Source organism: Amia ocellicauda, chromosome 2 (assembly GCF_036373705.1).
Source record: "Amia ocellicauda isolate fAmiCal2 chromosome 2, fAmiCal2.hap1, whole genome shotgun sequence".
NCBI lineage: Eukaryota > Metazoa > Chordata > Actinopteri > Amiiformes > Amiidae > Amia > Amia ocellicauda.
Genome location: NC_089851.1, coordinates 15,915,920 through 15,934,184, shown reverse-complemented (window position 1 = coordinate 15,934,184; position 18,265 = coordinate 15,915,920). Strand labels below are relative to the sequence as shown.

The window sequence follows — 18,265 nt, the reverse complement described above, 5'->3', positions numbered from 1 at the left end:
AACATATAACAGCTCATATCGCAGTCCAAGCATGCCTTGTGAGATCATCATTTTGTGCTTCTGAAGCATCGTGGAAAAAAAAACAATCCTCTGGGAAAAGTTGGAAGGAAAAATACACATTTACTTCTGGATAGGGCACTTCTTTTCATTTTGTCTTGTTTATCTACAACCCCTTCAACTGATCTTGAACTTATTCCAATTTAATTTAAATCTTTAGAGAAAGCTTTTAATTGCTGTGGGAAAAATATTTTCTCTTGATAGTGTGAATGAACTTTTTTAGTGATGATTATACACACAATAAAGGGCTTCTGTTCAAGTTTTAATAATGTTACTGTGCCTATTCTAAAGAGATATATGAGTGACATTCTCTAAGCTTTATGTATTGATAAGCAAGTTTTATATTGGTCAAAATGCACTAAAAAAAAGTATATGCAATGTAACAAAATCAGTTCAGTTTCTTTCACTATGATTGTTATTTTTTGTTGCATGGCTCAAGCACTCCATGCATCCATTGAAGCAGTGTGAATGAACATTGGAGAATGATGTTGAAGAGACTCTGAAGAGTATTTAGTTGTGCAGATGGAATCATGGTGTTGATTGAGCATTGGGTATCCAATGATATTGTGTAATCCCATGGAGATTCAGTGTTGCAACATGTCATTACCTGCTGGGTGTGTATGCTACTCCTTGCTTATTGGCTTTGTCTTGTTGGCTCTCCAGGCTGTGCTTCTGAATACAATGAAGTCTTGGCATCACCTATAAGTTATGGATGGCAATACAGCTCTTTGTTCCCTGCTCACATGACCTTGATACCTACTGAGAAGATGCCCAGTGAAGCCAGATGGAAATAACTCAAACTGTGCTCTGTCTCCTGGGTTCCTCTGTCTGTCTGTATTTTTTTAAATTATAATATCTGCTGGTTAAAGGTTTTCAGGTAGAAAATGGAATGACATTGGAAGACTGTCATCACCCTCAGTCTTTGTCTTGCAATTGTGGATTGCATTGGTTTATATATTGTGACACCATGGGGGTGCTGGGCTCTTGAAATAGGCGGTGTCTGGATGCAGGAGACAGGGATTATGGTGCAAAGGTGATTTATTTACATTGCAAAATGGGTGAATGAAAACAAAAGAAGACCAAAACAAGCCCTAGCTCCTACTTGAGTCTACTACACTTCTTGGGGTCTCTCCCTTCACAAGACACTAACAGACAGACAGCCAACAGTCCAGATCAGTATCCAGAATGCAGCATTAATGTCCATAAGCAAAGGTCAGTACCAGGTCCTGTCAAGTTCACAGTTCTTCTCTTTTGCTCTCTCTACTACTCTTCCTCCAGCCAACTCCAACCCACCACAAACAAAGGCATGCCTGCTTCCTTCCTTTATACCAGCACTAGCCATTAATAGGAGCCCTGTGGGACATGTAGTCCCAGTTGCTAATTCACCCTTCTGGGAGGTATACAACCTAAAAACAAAAGAAAGTTTACAAACCAGAGGAGGCCTTAAGTATATTTTAACTGCCACCAATTGACACCCAGCTGGCTCCACCTGGCACAATGCAAAAGGGTACAGTGCCCCTCCAAGCACTATGCCACAATATGCAGTGCCTATAGAACATCTACACCTCCTGTCAAAATGTCCCCTTTTGTTGCATTATAGCCTGGAATTAAAATTAAAATTAAAACTGAAATAGCTTGGCTGGATAAGTGTCCACCCCCCTGAATTAGCTCAGGTGTAAGCAATCACTCCCCAAGGAATTTGAAAAATGTTGTACAGTTTAATGAAAAATTGTCAAATATTGCCAAGTGTGCAAAGTTCATACAGACCTATCCCAACACACAACCATCTATCTACTCAGGAGAGTGAAGGCTTATCCAGTATATATACACTCACCTAAAGGATTATTAGGAACACCTGTTCAATTTCATTAATGCAATTATCTAACCAACCAATCACATGGCAGTTGCTTCAATGCATTTAGGGGTGTGGTCCTGGTCAAGACAATCTCCTGAACTCCAAACTGAATGTCTGAATGGGAAAGAAAGGTGATTTAAGCAATTTTGAGCGTGGCATGGTTGTTGGTGCCAGACGGGCCGGTCTGAGTATTTCACAATCTGCTCAGTTACTGGGATTTTCACGCACAACCATTTCTAGGGTTTACAAAGAATGGTGTGAAAAGGGAAAAACATCCAGTATGCGGCAGTCCTGTGGGCGAAAATGCCTTGTTGATGCTAGAGGTCAGAGGAGAATGGGCCGACTGATTCAAGCTGATAGAAGAGCAACTTTGACTGAAATAACCACTCGTTACAACCATCTCCACTACAAATAGGAAAAAGAGGCTACAATTTGCACAAGCTCACCAAAATTGGACAGTTGAAGACTGGAAAAATGTTGCCTGGTCTGATGAGTCGATTTCTGTTGAGACATTCAGATGGTAGAGTCAGAATTTGGCGTAAACAGAATGAGAACATGGATCCATCATGCCTTGTTACCACTGTGCAGGCTGGTGGTGGTGGTGTAATGGTGTGGGGGATGTTTTCTTGGCACACTTTAGGCCCCTTAGTGCCAATTGGGCATCGTTTAAATGCCACGGCATACCTGAGCATTGTTTCTGACCATGTCCATCCCTTTATGACCACCATGTACCCATCCTATGATGGCTACTTCCAGCAGGATAATGCACCATGTCACAAAGGTTGAATCATTTCAAATTGGTTTCTTGAACATGACAATGAGTTCACTGTACTAAACTGGCCCCCACAGTCACCAGATCTCAACCCAATAGAGCATCTTTGGGATGTGGTGGAACGGGAGCTTCGTGCCCTGGATGTGCATCCCACAAATCTCCATCAACTGCAAGATGCTATCCTATCAATATGGGCCAACATTTCTAAAGAATGCTTTCAGCACCTTGTTGAATCAATGCCACGTAGATTTAAGGCAGTTCTGAAGGCGAAAGGGGGTCAAACACAGTATTAGTATGGTGTTCCTAATAATCCTTTAGGTGAGTGTATATATATATATATATACACTTCACAATAAAAAAAATTCCCATTAACAGTGTGGAGTATAATGTATAAGATAAGTGGAAATAAATCCTCATTTAGATGCATGAAACTCGTGAGGCACAGACACAACAAAAAGTGTGTAGACTTGCTATAAGCACTGCATATATACAGACAAATTAAATAAAAAAACAACATAAAATGTCTCAGTAAGGTGTTGGGCCACCACGAGTCACCAGAACAGGCCATAGCATATGATTCACATAATTTACATACTCATCAAACCATTCAGTGAGCCCTCGTGCCCTGTGGATGGGGGCATTGTCATCCTGGAAGAGACCACTCCCATCAGAATAGAAATGTTTCACCATAGGATAAAGGTGATCACTCAGAATAACTTTGTAATGATTTGCAGTGACCCCTCCTTCTAAGGGGACAAGTGAACCCAAACCATGCCAGGAAAATGCCCTCCACAGCATAACAGAGCCTCCGGACCCCCTCACTGTAGGGGTCAAGCAGTCAGGCCTGTACCGTTCTCTTGGTGTCCCACACATGTACTCGCCCACTTGTCGAGAACACTAGCCAGTTGAGCGTCTGTGACTGAAGCTCCTGCCATTAGTGCCCCAATAATGCCCCCTTTCAAAGATCCTTTCCTCTTGCCATCTTGATCCAAACTCGAGGTCAACTGGGCCTGCTCAGCATTTTTATACATGCCATGAGCATGATAGGATGTTAATTGCTTAATTGTATTATGCAGTACACCTGTTTGGAGGCATCTGCATTCGTTATGTTCCTCCACTCATTTATTCAGTTTTGTCTTTTAATTTGTCACCCATCTGTGTGTATATATATATATATATATATATATATATATATATATATATATATATATATATATATATATATATATGTATGTGTGTGTGTGTGTATATATATGTATATGTATATATATATAGAGAGAGAGATTTATATATATACAGAGAGAATTGTATATATTTATATATATGGGGTTTGTGAGCCCACAAAGCATAACAATCTCTCCAATACCAAATACATTAACAAACAAGGGTAAATTATGTGTAACGATAACACACATTATAATAAGTCTAAATCTAAGCGTCAATTTTCAATTTAAAGTGAAAAAGCAAGTATTACACATGAGGTTCCTGTGAAATCATGTGTGGCCAGCAATTTCAACTTATCCAGATGATGCGGAAGCACATAGGAGACGCTAAGCAGCAATCTCAAAGATTTGTTTTCAAATTTGTAAACCCTTACATTTATGGGATGGAACTCAGTTTAATTAAACCGTTACATATCTTATTCCCATTTTGAAAACTCAGGATAATAGAGGGTTGATTTGGAACTGTCTTGTACCTGTCAACTGTACATTATTTGAAGTCAGATACATTTCAAACTCCAAAAGTCATGGTTTTGTGAATTGTTTCTCCCTTTTTCTAACCTGCAACCTCCGAGAAAGCCAAGCAACACAGGGAGAGCTTTAATGGCTAAAAGTGGTGTTTATGCCAAGGTTAAGTGTCACAGACTGTGTTTTCCTGGTAAAATGACACTGGTTAGTAGTAGTAGTAGTCATAGTAGCCATATTAGTAGTTGTACTATCTAACATTTAACAATATTAGACCTTAATCAATAATTTTAAAGCACTGTAAGATTTATTTTTCTATATAGTGTCTATACAAAGATACAGAAGGCCACACTTTTAAGTTAGGCAATATAATGACACAGTAGTGAGAGTAGTGCTACTGACAAACCGTCTGTTTCCTTGCTCACTGATGGGAGAAAGTACAATGTTGGACGACTCATTTTACACTTGGAGTAACATCAGTACAGTCTTAGTATTTGATGTATTTGGAAAGTTTATTTTCACTAATAGCAGTTTTCATTTGACACACAGAGTTATTATTTCTGAATGTGGCATTTTCCATTTGATGATATCAACCAATGGTAATTTATCCATCCTGCAAAAAGCTAATTTTAATAATTTACATATTTTTTTCAGGTGAGCTGCCAAAAAGATGCAAATTGTCGATTTTATTAAAAATTGTATGAATAGGTAGTTAGGTAGTGAGCGTGGCGGGAATGTCCAAAATAATATAAAAATAAAACACCATATATATATATATGCAAGACCACAGTAACTGTACCTGAGTCCAATGTCATTGTTCTTGTATGATGCTCCTTAAAAGTGTTTCAGATGTTAAGAATGTTGGAACTAATAATACTGACAATTAAAACCCAGTGGGAAGCAGATGCCTACTGTGACTAAGAAGCCCCCTTTTGTCACTGAATTGCCCCAAGCAATTGCCTATGATTGGCAAGATAATCCTAAAGTCACAAATCTGATGGCAAGAAGCAACAAGAACCAAGGCCTGTTCTTTCAGGAAATTGTGCTTGATAATTTTTGTAGTACCATGAGTGCAGTGAGACTGCTTGAACAATGTGCAGCTGTTTTAAATGGACACATTAATGTAGGCAAATATATACTATACATATTTTCCAATGCACACATTAGGCAATTTATGTATTTCAAATTTAAGTTCATTTTTAGATCATATATATGGCAGCAAGTTACCAAAAAGAAAAGTATTAAAGGATAAGATGTTCAGGTTACATCTATGATGCTTCAAAACTGTTATTGTATTATATTGGCTGGTGTTTTATTAGCTTAGCATTGGATATTTCATCCTTCATATTATGACATTCTGGATTGAAGTGTACTGCCAGCAGTGATGGAATTTTATGGTGAAGGTCCATACATCTCTCAACACAATAATACAGTGTCACAAAGCTTGTAGTGTAACACAGTGATTCAGGGAGTAGAGCCTTAAAAACATTTAATTCCCTGCTCAATTTCCTGACCTTAATCCCATAAGAATCCCATAGAACACCTCAGGAAATCAAAGGAATGACAAAACAATATGAGACCACAATGCCTTACATCCCTTTCTATCAAAAGGATTTCAGTCATCCTAAAGAACAAGGGTGGGCTCACCCTGTAAAGACTGCCTTGAACAGCTGTTGCCATCTGTTGTCCAAATTATAATATAATGTGTATACCCGTCTTAATTCAGTTCAATCAACAGGAGGTATATATAATTGAGAAATAGAATATGTATGAAATTAAATTAAACACCAAACAACATTATTTTAAATCCAGGGTTAGAATATTTATAAAACTGTATCTATAAGTAACTTTTTTTGTTTGTTTGCTGTTATTAAATAATGATCTCCATGCATGTACCGTAAACCTGCAATACTGCTTTAAAATTGTGGTGTTAATTCAACACTCAGGGATGGTTCGGATGCAGTCTCTAAGACCTCTAAGTGTTCAATAAGCCTGCTAGGATATATATTTCTGTCCTGAGATTTTCTTACAAAAAGGAGAAATGCACATTATTTATTCCACTAAGACAAACAGTGCAATTCCTCATCTAACTACATGAAGGGTATCAACCGGAAAAGCACATGCAAAAGTCCTGTGGACAGGATTTGCTACGCTTCTGATCAAAGTCTGATTTTCTTTTCTCCTAACAAATTCAGTAATTTTTACAGAAGAGCAGCTTTGCACCAATTTTTTATCATTTATACAGCATATCCAAATTAAGTTAAAGGTCGACAATATCCCCAGAATTAGTGAAGGTTATGTAGTTCTGATGTATCCAAATCCATTACAAGTTGAATAGAAATGAACCATTTTTTCAAAGTTAATGTTCATCTGAATACCTGATACGATGCTGTGTTGTTGACCTAGCAGAGGCAGCTTCTGAGGGAATAGCTACTTTCAGTGTTTCATTTTAGAAGAATAAATCCATATTAAACCACCTTGTTTTTCATTACAGCCGAGCACTTGAAAATATACATTTTCCATTACATGTTTTAATAGTTTACAATGTCTTTGCATATTAATTACTTAAAATAGCCTCATATTAAACAAACACATTACTAAATACATACATACATATACATACATAGAATATATTCTTGTACAGCATACTATACTTGGAATCTGTTTTTGTATTTTTTGTTTGAGATAATATATATTGTTAGTTTTAATCCCAAGATTGTTTAATATTCAGTAGGCTTATGTATTAATTAATGGTGTAAACGGGTGGAGAAACAATACAAATCTCTAGGAAAAGGCAACTACTTCATCGTAAACAATAATAATAACCTGTAGTAGCAGTAATAATAATAATAATAATAATAATAATAATAATAATAATAATAATAATAATAATAATGACTCATTACCTACCTTTAACTCTGTTATGTCATATAAACAACACATATTTATCTAGCAAAGTATGTTTTCAGAGAGTATACAACAAATATAACATTGTCTTATAATACATATTAATAAAAAATAAGTTTAATCTATATATGTTTATAATGTATTATTAATAAACCAAATACTTTATACATGTTATTTAGTCTTTAGAAAAAATTGCTACTTCATATGTTTTAAATATGCGCAATATAATGGATGAGGCTATAATGTAGTGTGGTGTACATTACTCTGTTTGATATACAGAGATTATATTTTTTTATAGTCAAAGGCTGCACATATTTGAACAGGCATTTCCATTAGTTAAGAAACATACGAGAGCTAATTATAAAATCATTGATGCCATTGTGTAAATAATTGTCCTTCATTCCATTTTATCGCAGAGTCCCCTTGGTTATGGGATATACTTTGTATATAAACAAGCAAAGAAAAAAAGTTACGAGAGCAATGGAATTATTAATATGTAAAGTGATACAAATAAGTAGATGATTTAGATTAGACGTTTGCATGTTTTACAAAGAGTGGAATAACATATCACAACTGTAGCAGAACTCATTATCTGCTACTTTGTAATTGATGTGTTTGCTATTAGGTAGAGCAATAATGCAAGAAAGCTTATGAATAATTGTGGATGAATTACATTTTATTTCATGCTTTAAGACTAGCCAGCTAGACTACTAAACTTTTATCATGGTGTTTACAACATCCCTTTCAACCATTCAAATAATTATAAAACAATAAACTTGCAGTTGAACAATTCTGCCAGTCCTATTAGCAGATTTTCTGCACTTGTGCCTTCCATATGGGCTGTAGAAGAGCACTGTGTCCCTTCACATGCTGTGTGAGTGGGGTTGCATTAAACTCTTCATTATATCCCACTGCTGTCCTAGCAATGGTTTAATCTCCTGTAAGCAACCAGTCCAGTGGGAATTTAAGTGGCTATTTAGTAAAGTTGAAAAATAGAATGCTGGGTGACTAGACAGCATGTACATTTAATGACTCGACCCTTTTAGCTCTGGGACATCTGTCTGAATGCTTTTCAGACTCTAGTGACCGGAGGTTCAGGTCCATATTCCACTGTGAGAAAACACACATCATTAAAACATATTCCCTCCCCCCCTCCAAACATGTCTAATATCTCCTAAATGCTGTGTTTAATGGAAAAAATAGAATAAGAAAAGAAGATTGTAAATTCAAATGATATTGGAAAATGTTGTAATGTGGTACAGATAACAGCTATGCATAAAGGTATGAGAGTTGTGTAATTTGGCTACCTTTGGTTACTGAATTATTATTTATGCGTTATTTTGAGTGGTATTTTAAATGTTACTGGGAAAAAATGAGCTTGTAGTTGAAATTATCATTCATTAATATATTCATATATAAATGCTGCTCTAAGTAAAGATTGTACTTATTTATTGTATTAGTCAAATAACATGTTATTATGTTGATGCTACCAAATGTCTCAGACTAGTGAATTAATTCAGTGTTTGAAGTGGGCTGAATAAATCCTTCTGGGCTACATATGAAACCAGACAAAACAAAACCAGGATCATTACAAGCCATACTTAAATAATACAACACAATAAAATATAACTGAACTCAAACCTTATAATCACTGAGAATTAAGGGGAATATATAATAACACTGAATTCACCATAAACAATATCAGTTTCAATTTGCAAATGTTAATGCAGTTATAGGGAAATTGTGTTCGAACCAGGATGAGAGTCGAGGGGTTGGGAAGATCCTGATTCCTTTTGAGTCTATACCGGTACTTCAGTTTATGCCCTCGTGTCAAACTATTACAATTCAGTCTAGATAGGTTACCTCTAAAGTAAAGGGGAAAGACACAAACAAGCATAATTGTGCAGTAGCAGAGAACCAAAATATAGGTTTCATTGAATATTTCCAATAACATGTCTTAACACAAGGCTTAGTAGGGATGTTTGAATTCTTCCTTCTTTATGTGTCTCTGCATCACACTGTATAATATCATTTTGTTTAACATCTAAGAGTTGGTGCAGCTAGTAGCCCTTTTAAATGCTTTAGCTAGGTAGATTAATAGGGTGTTCTATTTAGAAAATTCTTGTTATTTTTCTCCTTCAGCAGTTGATGGCTGAGTTAATTCTCTTTAGTTTTGTCATGCTCTGGAGCACACATTGCCAAGCTATGATAAGCTTTATAAGGGGAGAAGAGAAAAAAAAAAAAAAAAGCAATAGCGTCTATCAAAGTCTTTAAACCTGCACTTGAAACTATGTCCAAAATGAAGCTAGCAGCACGTCTCTCAAAGGGACAATGGAAATTTTATTTTAAGGGTGGGGGTTCATGACTCTTGGTGTATGTGTTAAAAAAGAGAGGTACAATATGTCCTGAGGCGATCGGTTTGAAGTTAAACTGGGTGAAGTAGAAATATTTTACTCATCAGCTTTGCAGTCACAGAGTTTGCCTCGGCTAGAACAAAACTGCTGAAGCATTTAGAGAAAATTAACCCCCCATCCTGGCAGCCAGATGTGACTGGATTCTGATGAATGCACATGAGTGGGCTGAAAAACCAAGAGACTGTGAAATTCCTGTCAGGCCCGTACACTGCAGAATGGGCTATTGACTGCTTTCTCTATTTCCCTCCATCATTCTTCTTGAACACTGCCATTAATTTCCTCTCCTGCCCTGCCGACTTCTTTTTTTTTTTCTCTTTTCCCCTTAGCTTTCTTTGTTGCAGACGAGGATGCACAAAGCGCTGGTGGAATACTTCAAACAACGCGGCCTCTACAGCCAAGCTGGACTGGCCAAGTTCCAGGCCCTTTGTCATGAGAACAGCAAGAAAATAGGAACTGTGCAGGTATGTACGGTATCCAACTTGAAAGGTTTCCAAAGATTTTACACTTATACGTTTTTCCTTTTTTTTTGGCCATGTGTATCAGATGTTACTTTAAACAAGGTGAAGCACTGAAAGTAACAAGACTAAAAATAATTACAGAGTTTTTTTGTTTAATTGAGCTTAAACTCTAATAGTGCACTACTGACATCACACCCCATTGCAGAAAGGAAAAGCAAGGCGCTATATTCTTTCTGGGAGGTTGGAATATTAATTGGTAAGAACCTGTTAAATGTACCTCTAAATTCATGGCATCCGCTGCTTCCTTCTCAGTGACCTTAGGGTTACAGTGGGGAAACCCATAACATAGATGACCCATGTCTTGTTAGTCAATCTTCAGTTTCTGTTTATCACAGTTTAAATTAATAACATTTTCATGCTGTAACTGAAGCCTTACAAAGCAATGTATTTTGGCCATCCATAACAATGTTGGCTACTGACCATTTATTCCCTCAGTAATGGAAACGTATACATAGCAATAGTAGTAATAATAATATTGGTTATTAGCAGAATAAATATCATTTGGATTAAAACTAAAATACAATCAGCCTGGGGATTTCAGTGTTTTCTTTGTAGTTTAACATTTAAGTAAGACCTAGCAGTGAAATGGCTAGTAGGTCTGGCTACTCCAAATAGACAGGGGCTCTGTCTAGGTGGGCACACAGGCAGGGCAAAGCCATGGATATATGCTGGCTGAGCTGCAGAGTGTGAAGGACAAAGAGGCTCCAGAGCTCAGAGAGACACTGGAGAAGACAGGGCGCTAACAAGAGCAGCAGAGATAGCAGGCGAACAGTACCCTCGCTCTTGCTCTTAATGGGGTCTTCCGTGCAAGAAAAAATCCACCCCCGAGACCAAGAGGAGCTAATTCTATGTATATGTTGTCCTCCAAAAGTCAGGCTTTACACACACACACACACACACACACACAGATGAAAAGTAAATGATTAAGTCCACAGCAAATCATGTCAATTTTAACCTGATGATTTTGTTTTTCTTCTTTTCTGCATTTTTGTTTATTACATTTATGAACACATTTCCTGACACATGTAGTATGAACCACCACAGTTCAGTTTGCCTAATGAACTTTGTTATTCACATTACACATCAAACAGAAAGAGTTGGACTGCTTAGTTTGAAGAAAAGACATAGGTGTTGAAGAGGGTAGACCTTATGGAAAACAGATTTGTTCCAGATAATGACAAATCATAAAAATGTGTATTAGATGAGCGTTTAATACAAATAATGAATTGTCAAAAGGATGTTCTTATTATAACATTACAGTAGAATAGAAAAATCTTGCTAATTACATTGTTTATACAAGAATTTATCTTATAAATTGGTCAGATTCTTAAGAAATTAATAAATGAACAAAACAAGAGAACTTTATTCCTAAGGCATAATAGAAAATCAATTTTCACCATCAATATCAAGGTTCAAAACATTGCATATTTAGCAGTATAATTCTTATGGTAGAACTGCTTAATGTGTGGTTTATTGTCTATATTCCAAAAAGTCTAGTGTACAAAAATATTTGTTAACCATGCGTGTCTCCATAATTTAGAACGTTTTAGCTCTGAAGTTGTAGACTTAAATCAGCAAACCTAAAATACTCCCAGGGTTTTCAAATATTTCAGAACGAATACACCCAACATACCATAGCATGTGTACTAAAAAGAAACAAGAACACTCTAATGAATTAATAAAGTATTGACATCCACTCCTTTTAGGCAGAACTTGTACAGTTTGGGTAGAAATAAAATTGCTTTTAAAGTACAAAAATAATTACGAACCAGTTGAAATATAATGTCTATGTTTTATTTCTCATCAGAGTTCATTAGTGTGGAACATCAATAATTTAGCCCATCATTTGCCAACACTGGCTTGGCTCAGTAGTTCAATCATGTAACCCTGTAAACTCACTTTCCATTAAAATGAATGTTGCTGACAAAGGATAACTAAAGAGATACTTCATTTATTACCTAAAGAGATACTTCATTTATCAACATATTTTAAATGAAGCATTTTGGGGCAGGGTAGCTTAGCTGGATAAATGATTTGTTAGAATCTTTACCCTTTTTCAAGAGTTTGCTTTTCTAGTTGTCTAGACAGAAAACTAAGACAACATCATTCAGGTTTATAAAGGTTTATTTATTTTGTTGTAATAATGGGTAAATTAAAGTCTTAATGAACAGCTTTTATTAAGAGAATCAGGGTTAAGGAGGTGCATTTATAACTATATATATATATATATATATATATATATATATATATATATATATATATATATATATATATATAATCAACACAGAAATCCAGCGGCTAAATTGCTTTTTTAAGTTGTAGAGTAACACTTCTTTGCCTTTTCATTTAACATTAATATATATATTCTCACTTAGTTAATTGAACACAATCATTTTGAATCTGTGACATCAGTGTGAATGTTTTGCATACATATGGTGTATACATTTTTTACCCAGTTAACCCAGTTCAAAATAATGAAATGTTGTTTTTCACTGGATGTCTCCATCAATTTATTCATAAAACAAAAATGCAAAGATGCTTTTAGGTGAACATTTTAAAACAGTTGGCAATATATTACAAGACTGAAAGCTTTTACTCAACCTAACGTATTTATTTGGGTAATGTATGTTTTAGCCTTATTCCAATGTCAAGCCAAGTTATGAAGAAGCATTTCTTTATAAATGATCTGAGACTTGATATTTTCCATGTTTCCTTTGGGAGGGCCCTCATGGCTGATGCGCCCACAACACTTGCAATGGCCCATAAATTGTAATTAGAGTGCTGTTCCATTTATCTGTTCCTATTGCAGAACAAGTAGCTTCCTCAGGTCAAATTGGCCTACTGTTGTCTCTGGTCAACTGATTGTTTGATTAATTTGGTCTGAGGCTACTAAAGTTGTCGCCAACTATTATTTTTTTCTCCACTAGAAGAACACATGCGTTTCAGTCCTATATTTTCTATGTGGGATCGGGGCAGAGAAATCATGTTTTATTCAGGTATTCTTTTGAGAATAAATAAGGACTCACTGGTCACATTGTTTTCAGGAATTCAACACTGTTATTGACCAAATTGGACACCAGCGGTGAAGAGAATATTTTCTTACATATATGCGTATATCAGACAGTGCCTGAGGTTCCCTTTTTCCAGAGAGAAATCCCATTCACTTTGAGGTTAATTTTAGAATAGGATTCTAATGATATTAGCCACACTGTCTACAGTCTCCAACACAGCAGCAATCCTGTCATTTTGTGCAACATGTTGCAGTCTGAAACCAAACAAATGAGCTACATTGAGACTTTATGTTGACAGTTGAGAGCATGAAACCAGCTGTTAGCAAAATGTGGCTGTAGATACAAGAGCCCCATCTGTCACCCTTGCTGGTGGAGACTAATTCTGTCCAGAGACACAACTGTAGTTTGCTGATGTCTAACCCAGTGTCTGCTGGAGAACTGTCTGAAACTCTTCGTTTGAGCCTCTTGCGTGTGTAGTGTTAACATGAACCATGCTAACATCACACCATGCAGTGTTCTCATGAGGTTGGCCTAACACAGCCTGGGGAACTTAAAACAGTAGGTTTTAATGTGTTTATACACTCATTAGGGATCAGGATTTTCAATACAGACATGTTTCACGCTGTTTATTGTTTGGCTGGTTGTTTTAATATACAGTTCAACTTATGTAAAATAATGCATAACAAATTGAAGGTTTGTAATGTCTATAATTTGACTCTAATATCTACAAAAAGTGAACATTTGAACAGCCCCTTCATCTGTGTGTGTACGTGATCAATGTGTCTCACGATATAAAGACAAGCTTTAAATATTTTATCATCCCACATGTATATGTTGTTATGAGTGCAGGGCCCATGCATGGGCATCCTGGACCTTCTGCAGAGTATGCTCAATAAAATTCAGGTCAGAAGATCTAATTGTCCAATCTCTCATCTCTTGCTTCCTGTTCCAGATAAAGAGTGATTATGGGTCAGCCTTGCCATCAACCACATTTACATTTCTGCTGTCTTTTGCTCACCATATTTTCCTCCAATTCCATCATGTCCTGGAGCACAAGCGATGTTCTCCGTACTGTCTCCAGATTGTGACTTTCTTGTCAGATTACTTAAAATACAGAACCTGCATTCATCAGTCATGATGTTGACATTTACAGTACTGTCTTGAACTGTATGCAGTTTTGTATTATTGGAATTGGCCTATGTTTGCAGATATTTAAAGAGAACAAAAATATACAAAGAACACAGAGCAGAAAGAAAATAGAAAGAAAAAGGTGGCATATCTTTCAACACTGGAGTGTGGATATTAATATCTTTGTCTAATAATGAAAATCAGTACAGCACTTAGGACAGTGGTCTGACCAAGGAAACGTGTTCCTGCAGCAGGATCACATGTGTCCTAAATGCTGTAGATAATAAATGGTCTTCAGCAGGGGGATGGGATGTGCCAGATGGTAAACATTCACCCTTTTCAAATTTGAGTTTGTCCTGCTGATACCAGACTGCATACAACTATTTACGAGAATCAGGAGACAAGTAGTCACTGCACATGTTCACTGGTGACCATTGCCTCGGTTCCAGTGTCTTAAGCGCCGTGTCCGCCATGTCGTCCTGTAAAGCAGCCGCTGAGATCCGTCCTCTGAGGAGCAGCAGCGACTGCGGGTTTGGTTTGTTTCGTGTTAAAAACAGACAGAAACACTGCGACTTTGTGTCTGTGTTATTATGTGTGCTTTACATCATTGCACAGCGTAATAAATACACGTTTCTGAACGTGTAGAGACAACATTATATTCAGACAAGCGTGTTCGCATAAGAATACGGTTCCATGTGCAACAATAAAATAAATAGCAAATATGTATTATCGTCATAATTTGTGCTAGTATATATGTATTTAAAACGGCACAGCGTGACTTGCTTCATTTATTACTCTTACTACAGATTTGTAACTGCAAACGATACTTTTTGCGGTATTATTTATAATGTACTTATCAGATGCTTAACCAGGGTAAGTTACAGTTGAAACAAAATACACACGTTTCACATTAATCATCCAGATACAATATAGCAGCTTTAATTGAACTAAAGTGCGCGTCTCAGTCATGGCGTTTATGGACGCCTTTATTAAACCAGTCCTTAATGTTTTAGAGGGAAACCCAGCTCTGCTGTATTAATGTATTCATTCATTGATCTTGTCAATGGACACGTTAATGACTCGTGTTCCTTCACACTGACTGTGTCTGATTGTCCTGCACACATTCAACACACAGCCTGAACACGGCCAGCTGTCCTTCAGTATTAATACCATCGGCTGCTGATGCGATTATTATCCTCCAGTTTATTGTAACTAGTCTGTGAATCACAGTGTTTAACTGTAAGCAGTAAAACATTTAATTGTCTCTGTACGTGGACTTCACTCCATCTTCGTGATCGCTCGGCTCTTGAGATTATATCCTCCGACACAATGTGTCTGCTGTCCTCCGGTGTCTCAGTCAAACACAGTCCTCCGCTCTGATAGAGACTCGTGTCCTCAGTGGACGGACGTCACGGCGCGTCCAGCAGCGGCCAGTTAACCGGCTCTGAACAGGCGCGTCCGGACGCTGCGCCACTGGAAACGCCCGTTTAAGTATATAAATGTACATGAAGGTATCTTGTGGACAAGTCAAATATATACACAAGATAGAGAGTTGCAAGTGCATTGTGTTCTTACTGCGTATTTGTCAAATACAGTTACATATGGAACAAACATTGTAAATTTTTACATTGTTCCATTTTACAAATTGAAATATTTATAGATTGCATCTCAATCACAATTTGTTTTTGAGCCAGACATATGCACAGTGTACAAAATAAAATCAAACCAAGTACAATAAACTAACTAGACTAGAGGTTTTTTGTTGTTGTTGTTCATTGGTTAGTTTTTGTTTTATTTTTTTTCGTTTTTAGTTTTGTTTTATCACTGATTTTATGACAAAATGGAGAAGCTGATTTAGTTTACATTATTTAATCCTAAATATGTGAATATCTAAGTAAAGATAATGTCAAAACATATAAGACACAATTATATCAATTGGATTAAAATAATACATTTGATTCAAATACAGGCCACTAGGAGAAATATATTTAAGGCATATTGAACTTATGGGAAACTGGCTTTTCAGAGAAAACGTATCTATTAACTTTTCTTATTTATTTTTGTTTTGTTTGTTTATTAACTTATTTTTGAATGTAGTGTGATTACACTTATTATAATTAACACCTTTCTGTGGCACTACTGTGGTGACTTGTTAATCATCAACATCCAGAGGTCATCTGCAGTCTTCTGTTAAACAGGAGTCTGGAGACGCATACAGAGTTTCCACTGCCCAGTGCACTGCAGCACCGGTGCCATTCTTCCAGGCAGTGAGGCTAGTGCTTCTCCTCCAGGGAGAGACCAGAGAAACCTCACACCCTTGGCCTGTATAAGTCCATCTGACGGGTGATTGGAGCTAGACTTTCAGGTGACAGCGGGGCATGGATTTTACACTTTCTGCAAGATCATATTCTCCACCGCGTAAAACTGTCTTAGGGGAAATTAATGTAAGGTGTTTGTTCTTATTCAGTAAGATGTAATAATTGAATTCTGATTAAGATTATAGGTCATAAATTGAGAATAATTGTATATTTGCTAGTGAATTTTATCATTGTATTTTGCACTGCAGTCTGCGTTTACCAAAACTAGTTAATCACAAAAGGTCATATGATCATCTCATCTGTGCTTTAATCAAAATCAGTTTGTTATGTTCATCAAAGTTGAAAATTAAGTGGACATAAGCAACAGTTTTATAAGTGTTTATACTTTTATTCCAGCAGGGTGCAGTGCTTTTACATTAAAGCCCTGCATGTCACCTTGCTTAATCATAATGACCATGCATAGATCAGATATAATTTTGCACACAATTACAGAACCTGTCATCCTGTGAACAGAACAGAAATCTATATCCTATGAATATATGAAATAGTATTAACAGTTCATAACAGCGGACCCACATTTTAAATGTTTTTGGCCACATACTATCCCAAGCTATTGCCTAAGTAAATCTTAATTAGAGTTTCTAAAGATGAGCTGTATGTTCTAGATCATGTTTTATATTCTGAAACCTGTATTTCTCTCATGCCTTCAAGGTCAGATTTTGGAAAGGGACTGCCCTAGATATATGAATTGTGTTGTAATGTAGCATATCCATTCATTTTAAAAAGTCCTCATAATTTGGTTGCCTCAAGTTCATTTTTCTTTGCCCAGGTCAAAGTCAAGCGTAATAAGCATTGTATCCCCTTGAGTGAGAAAGAACAGCAAATGAAGTGCCCTTATCCCATACTGTACACCTGAGCTGCTCTCCGAAGCTTCAGCCTCATCGTAGATCAAGGTCGACAGTCTACAGTGCTATCAGTCCCTCAACTGTCACAAGTAATAAACTCAAAACTATTTGTTTTGCGTTTCAAAACTGGAAGGATTTTACATCAGACCAATGAGGGAAGGTTAAGTAACTTCAAATATAAGTAGCATAGTTATTGCCATTTCAAAAGGATTGTCAAAAGCAGCTGATATGAAAACAGCCATAAACAAACAAACAAACACAAATCTGTAGAGTTTGATATTGTGTTTTATATTCTGAATACATATAGCCTTAGTTTAGTTCTGCTTAATGTTCTGTCTAGATTCAGTGGCGTCAGTTCAGGTTAAGCTTGGGAGGGCAAAGCCCTTTTATAATTACAACTGATAAGCATTGGATCTGTTACCAATTGCACTTGGGGGGGTAGAGACGGAAATAGAAAAATGATTTATCATGAGCCAAAACTATAACAGGGATTCATTAAACCTGTGTAATTCTTGAGAAATGTATAATAAAAAAGGCATTAAAAATTAGAAGTTTAACATACTATAACTATCTATCTATCTATCTATAGAGAGAGAGGGGGAGAGAGACAAAGAGGAAGAGAGAGATGTTTTTATATATTGTTTAAACAGGAAGCCAGTCATTCTGAGCTTGCACTCTTTGTTGAAGTAGATTTC

The 18,265-nt window shown here is 36.4% G+C and overlaps 1 protein-coding gene across 1 annotated transcript in view; it reads left to right on the top strand.

Moving 5' to 3' along the window:
- ccdc178 (coiled-coil domain containing 178) overlaps window positions 1-18,265 on the top strand; it is a 119,474-nt gene that overhangs the window by 96,289 nt on the left and 4,920 nt on the right. Inside the window, exon 20 of the mRNA XM_066689666.1 lies at window positions 10,017-10,151. Coding sequence (XP_066545763.1) covers window positions 10,017-10,151 — 135 coding nt within the window. The remainder of the gene's footprint in view (window positions 1-10,016; window positions 10,152-18,265) is intronic.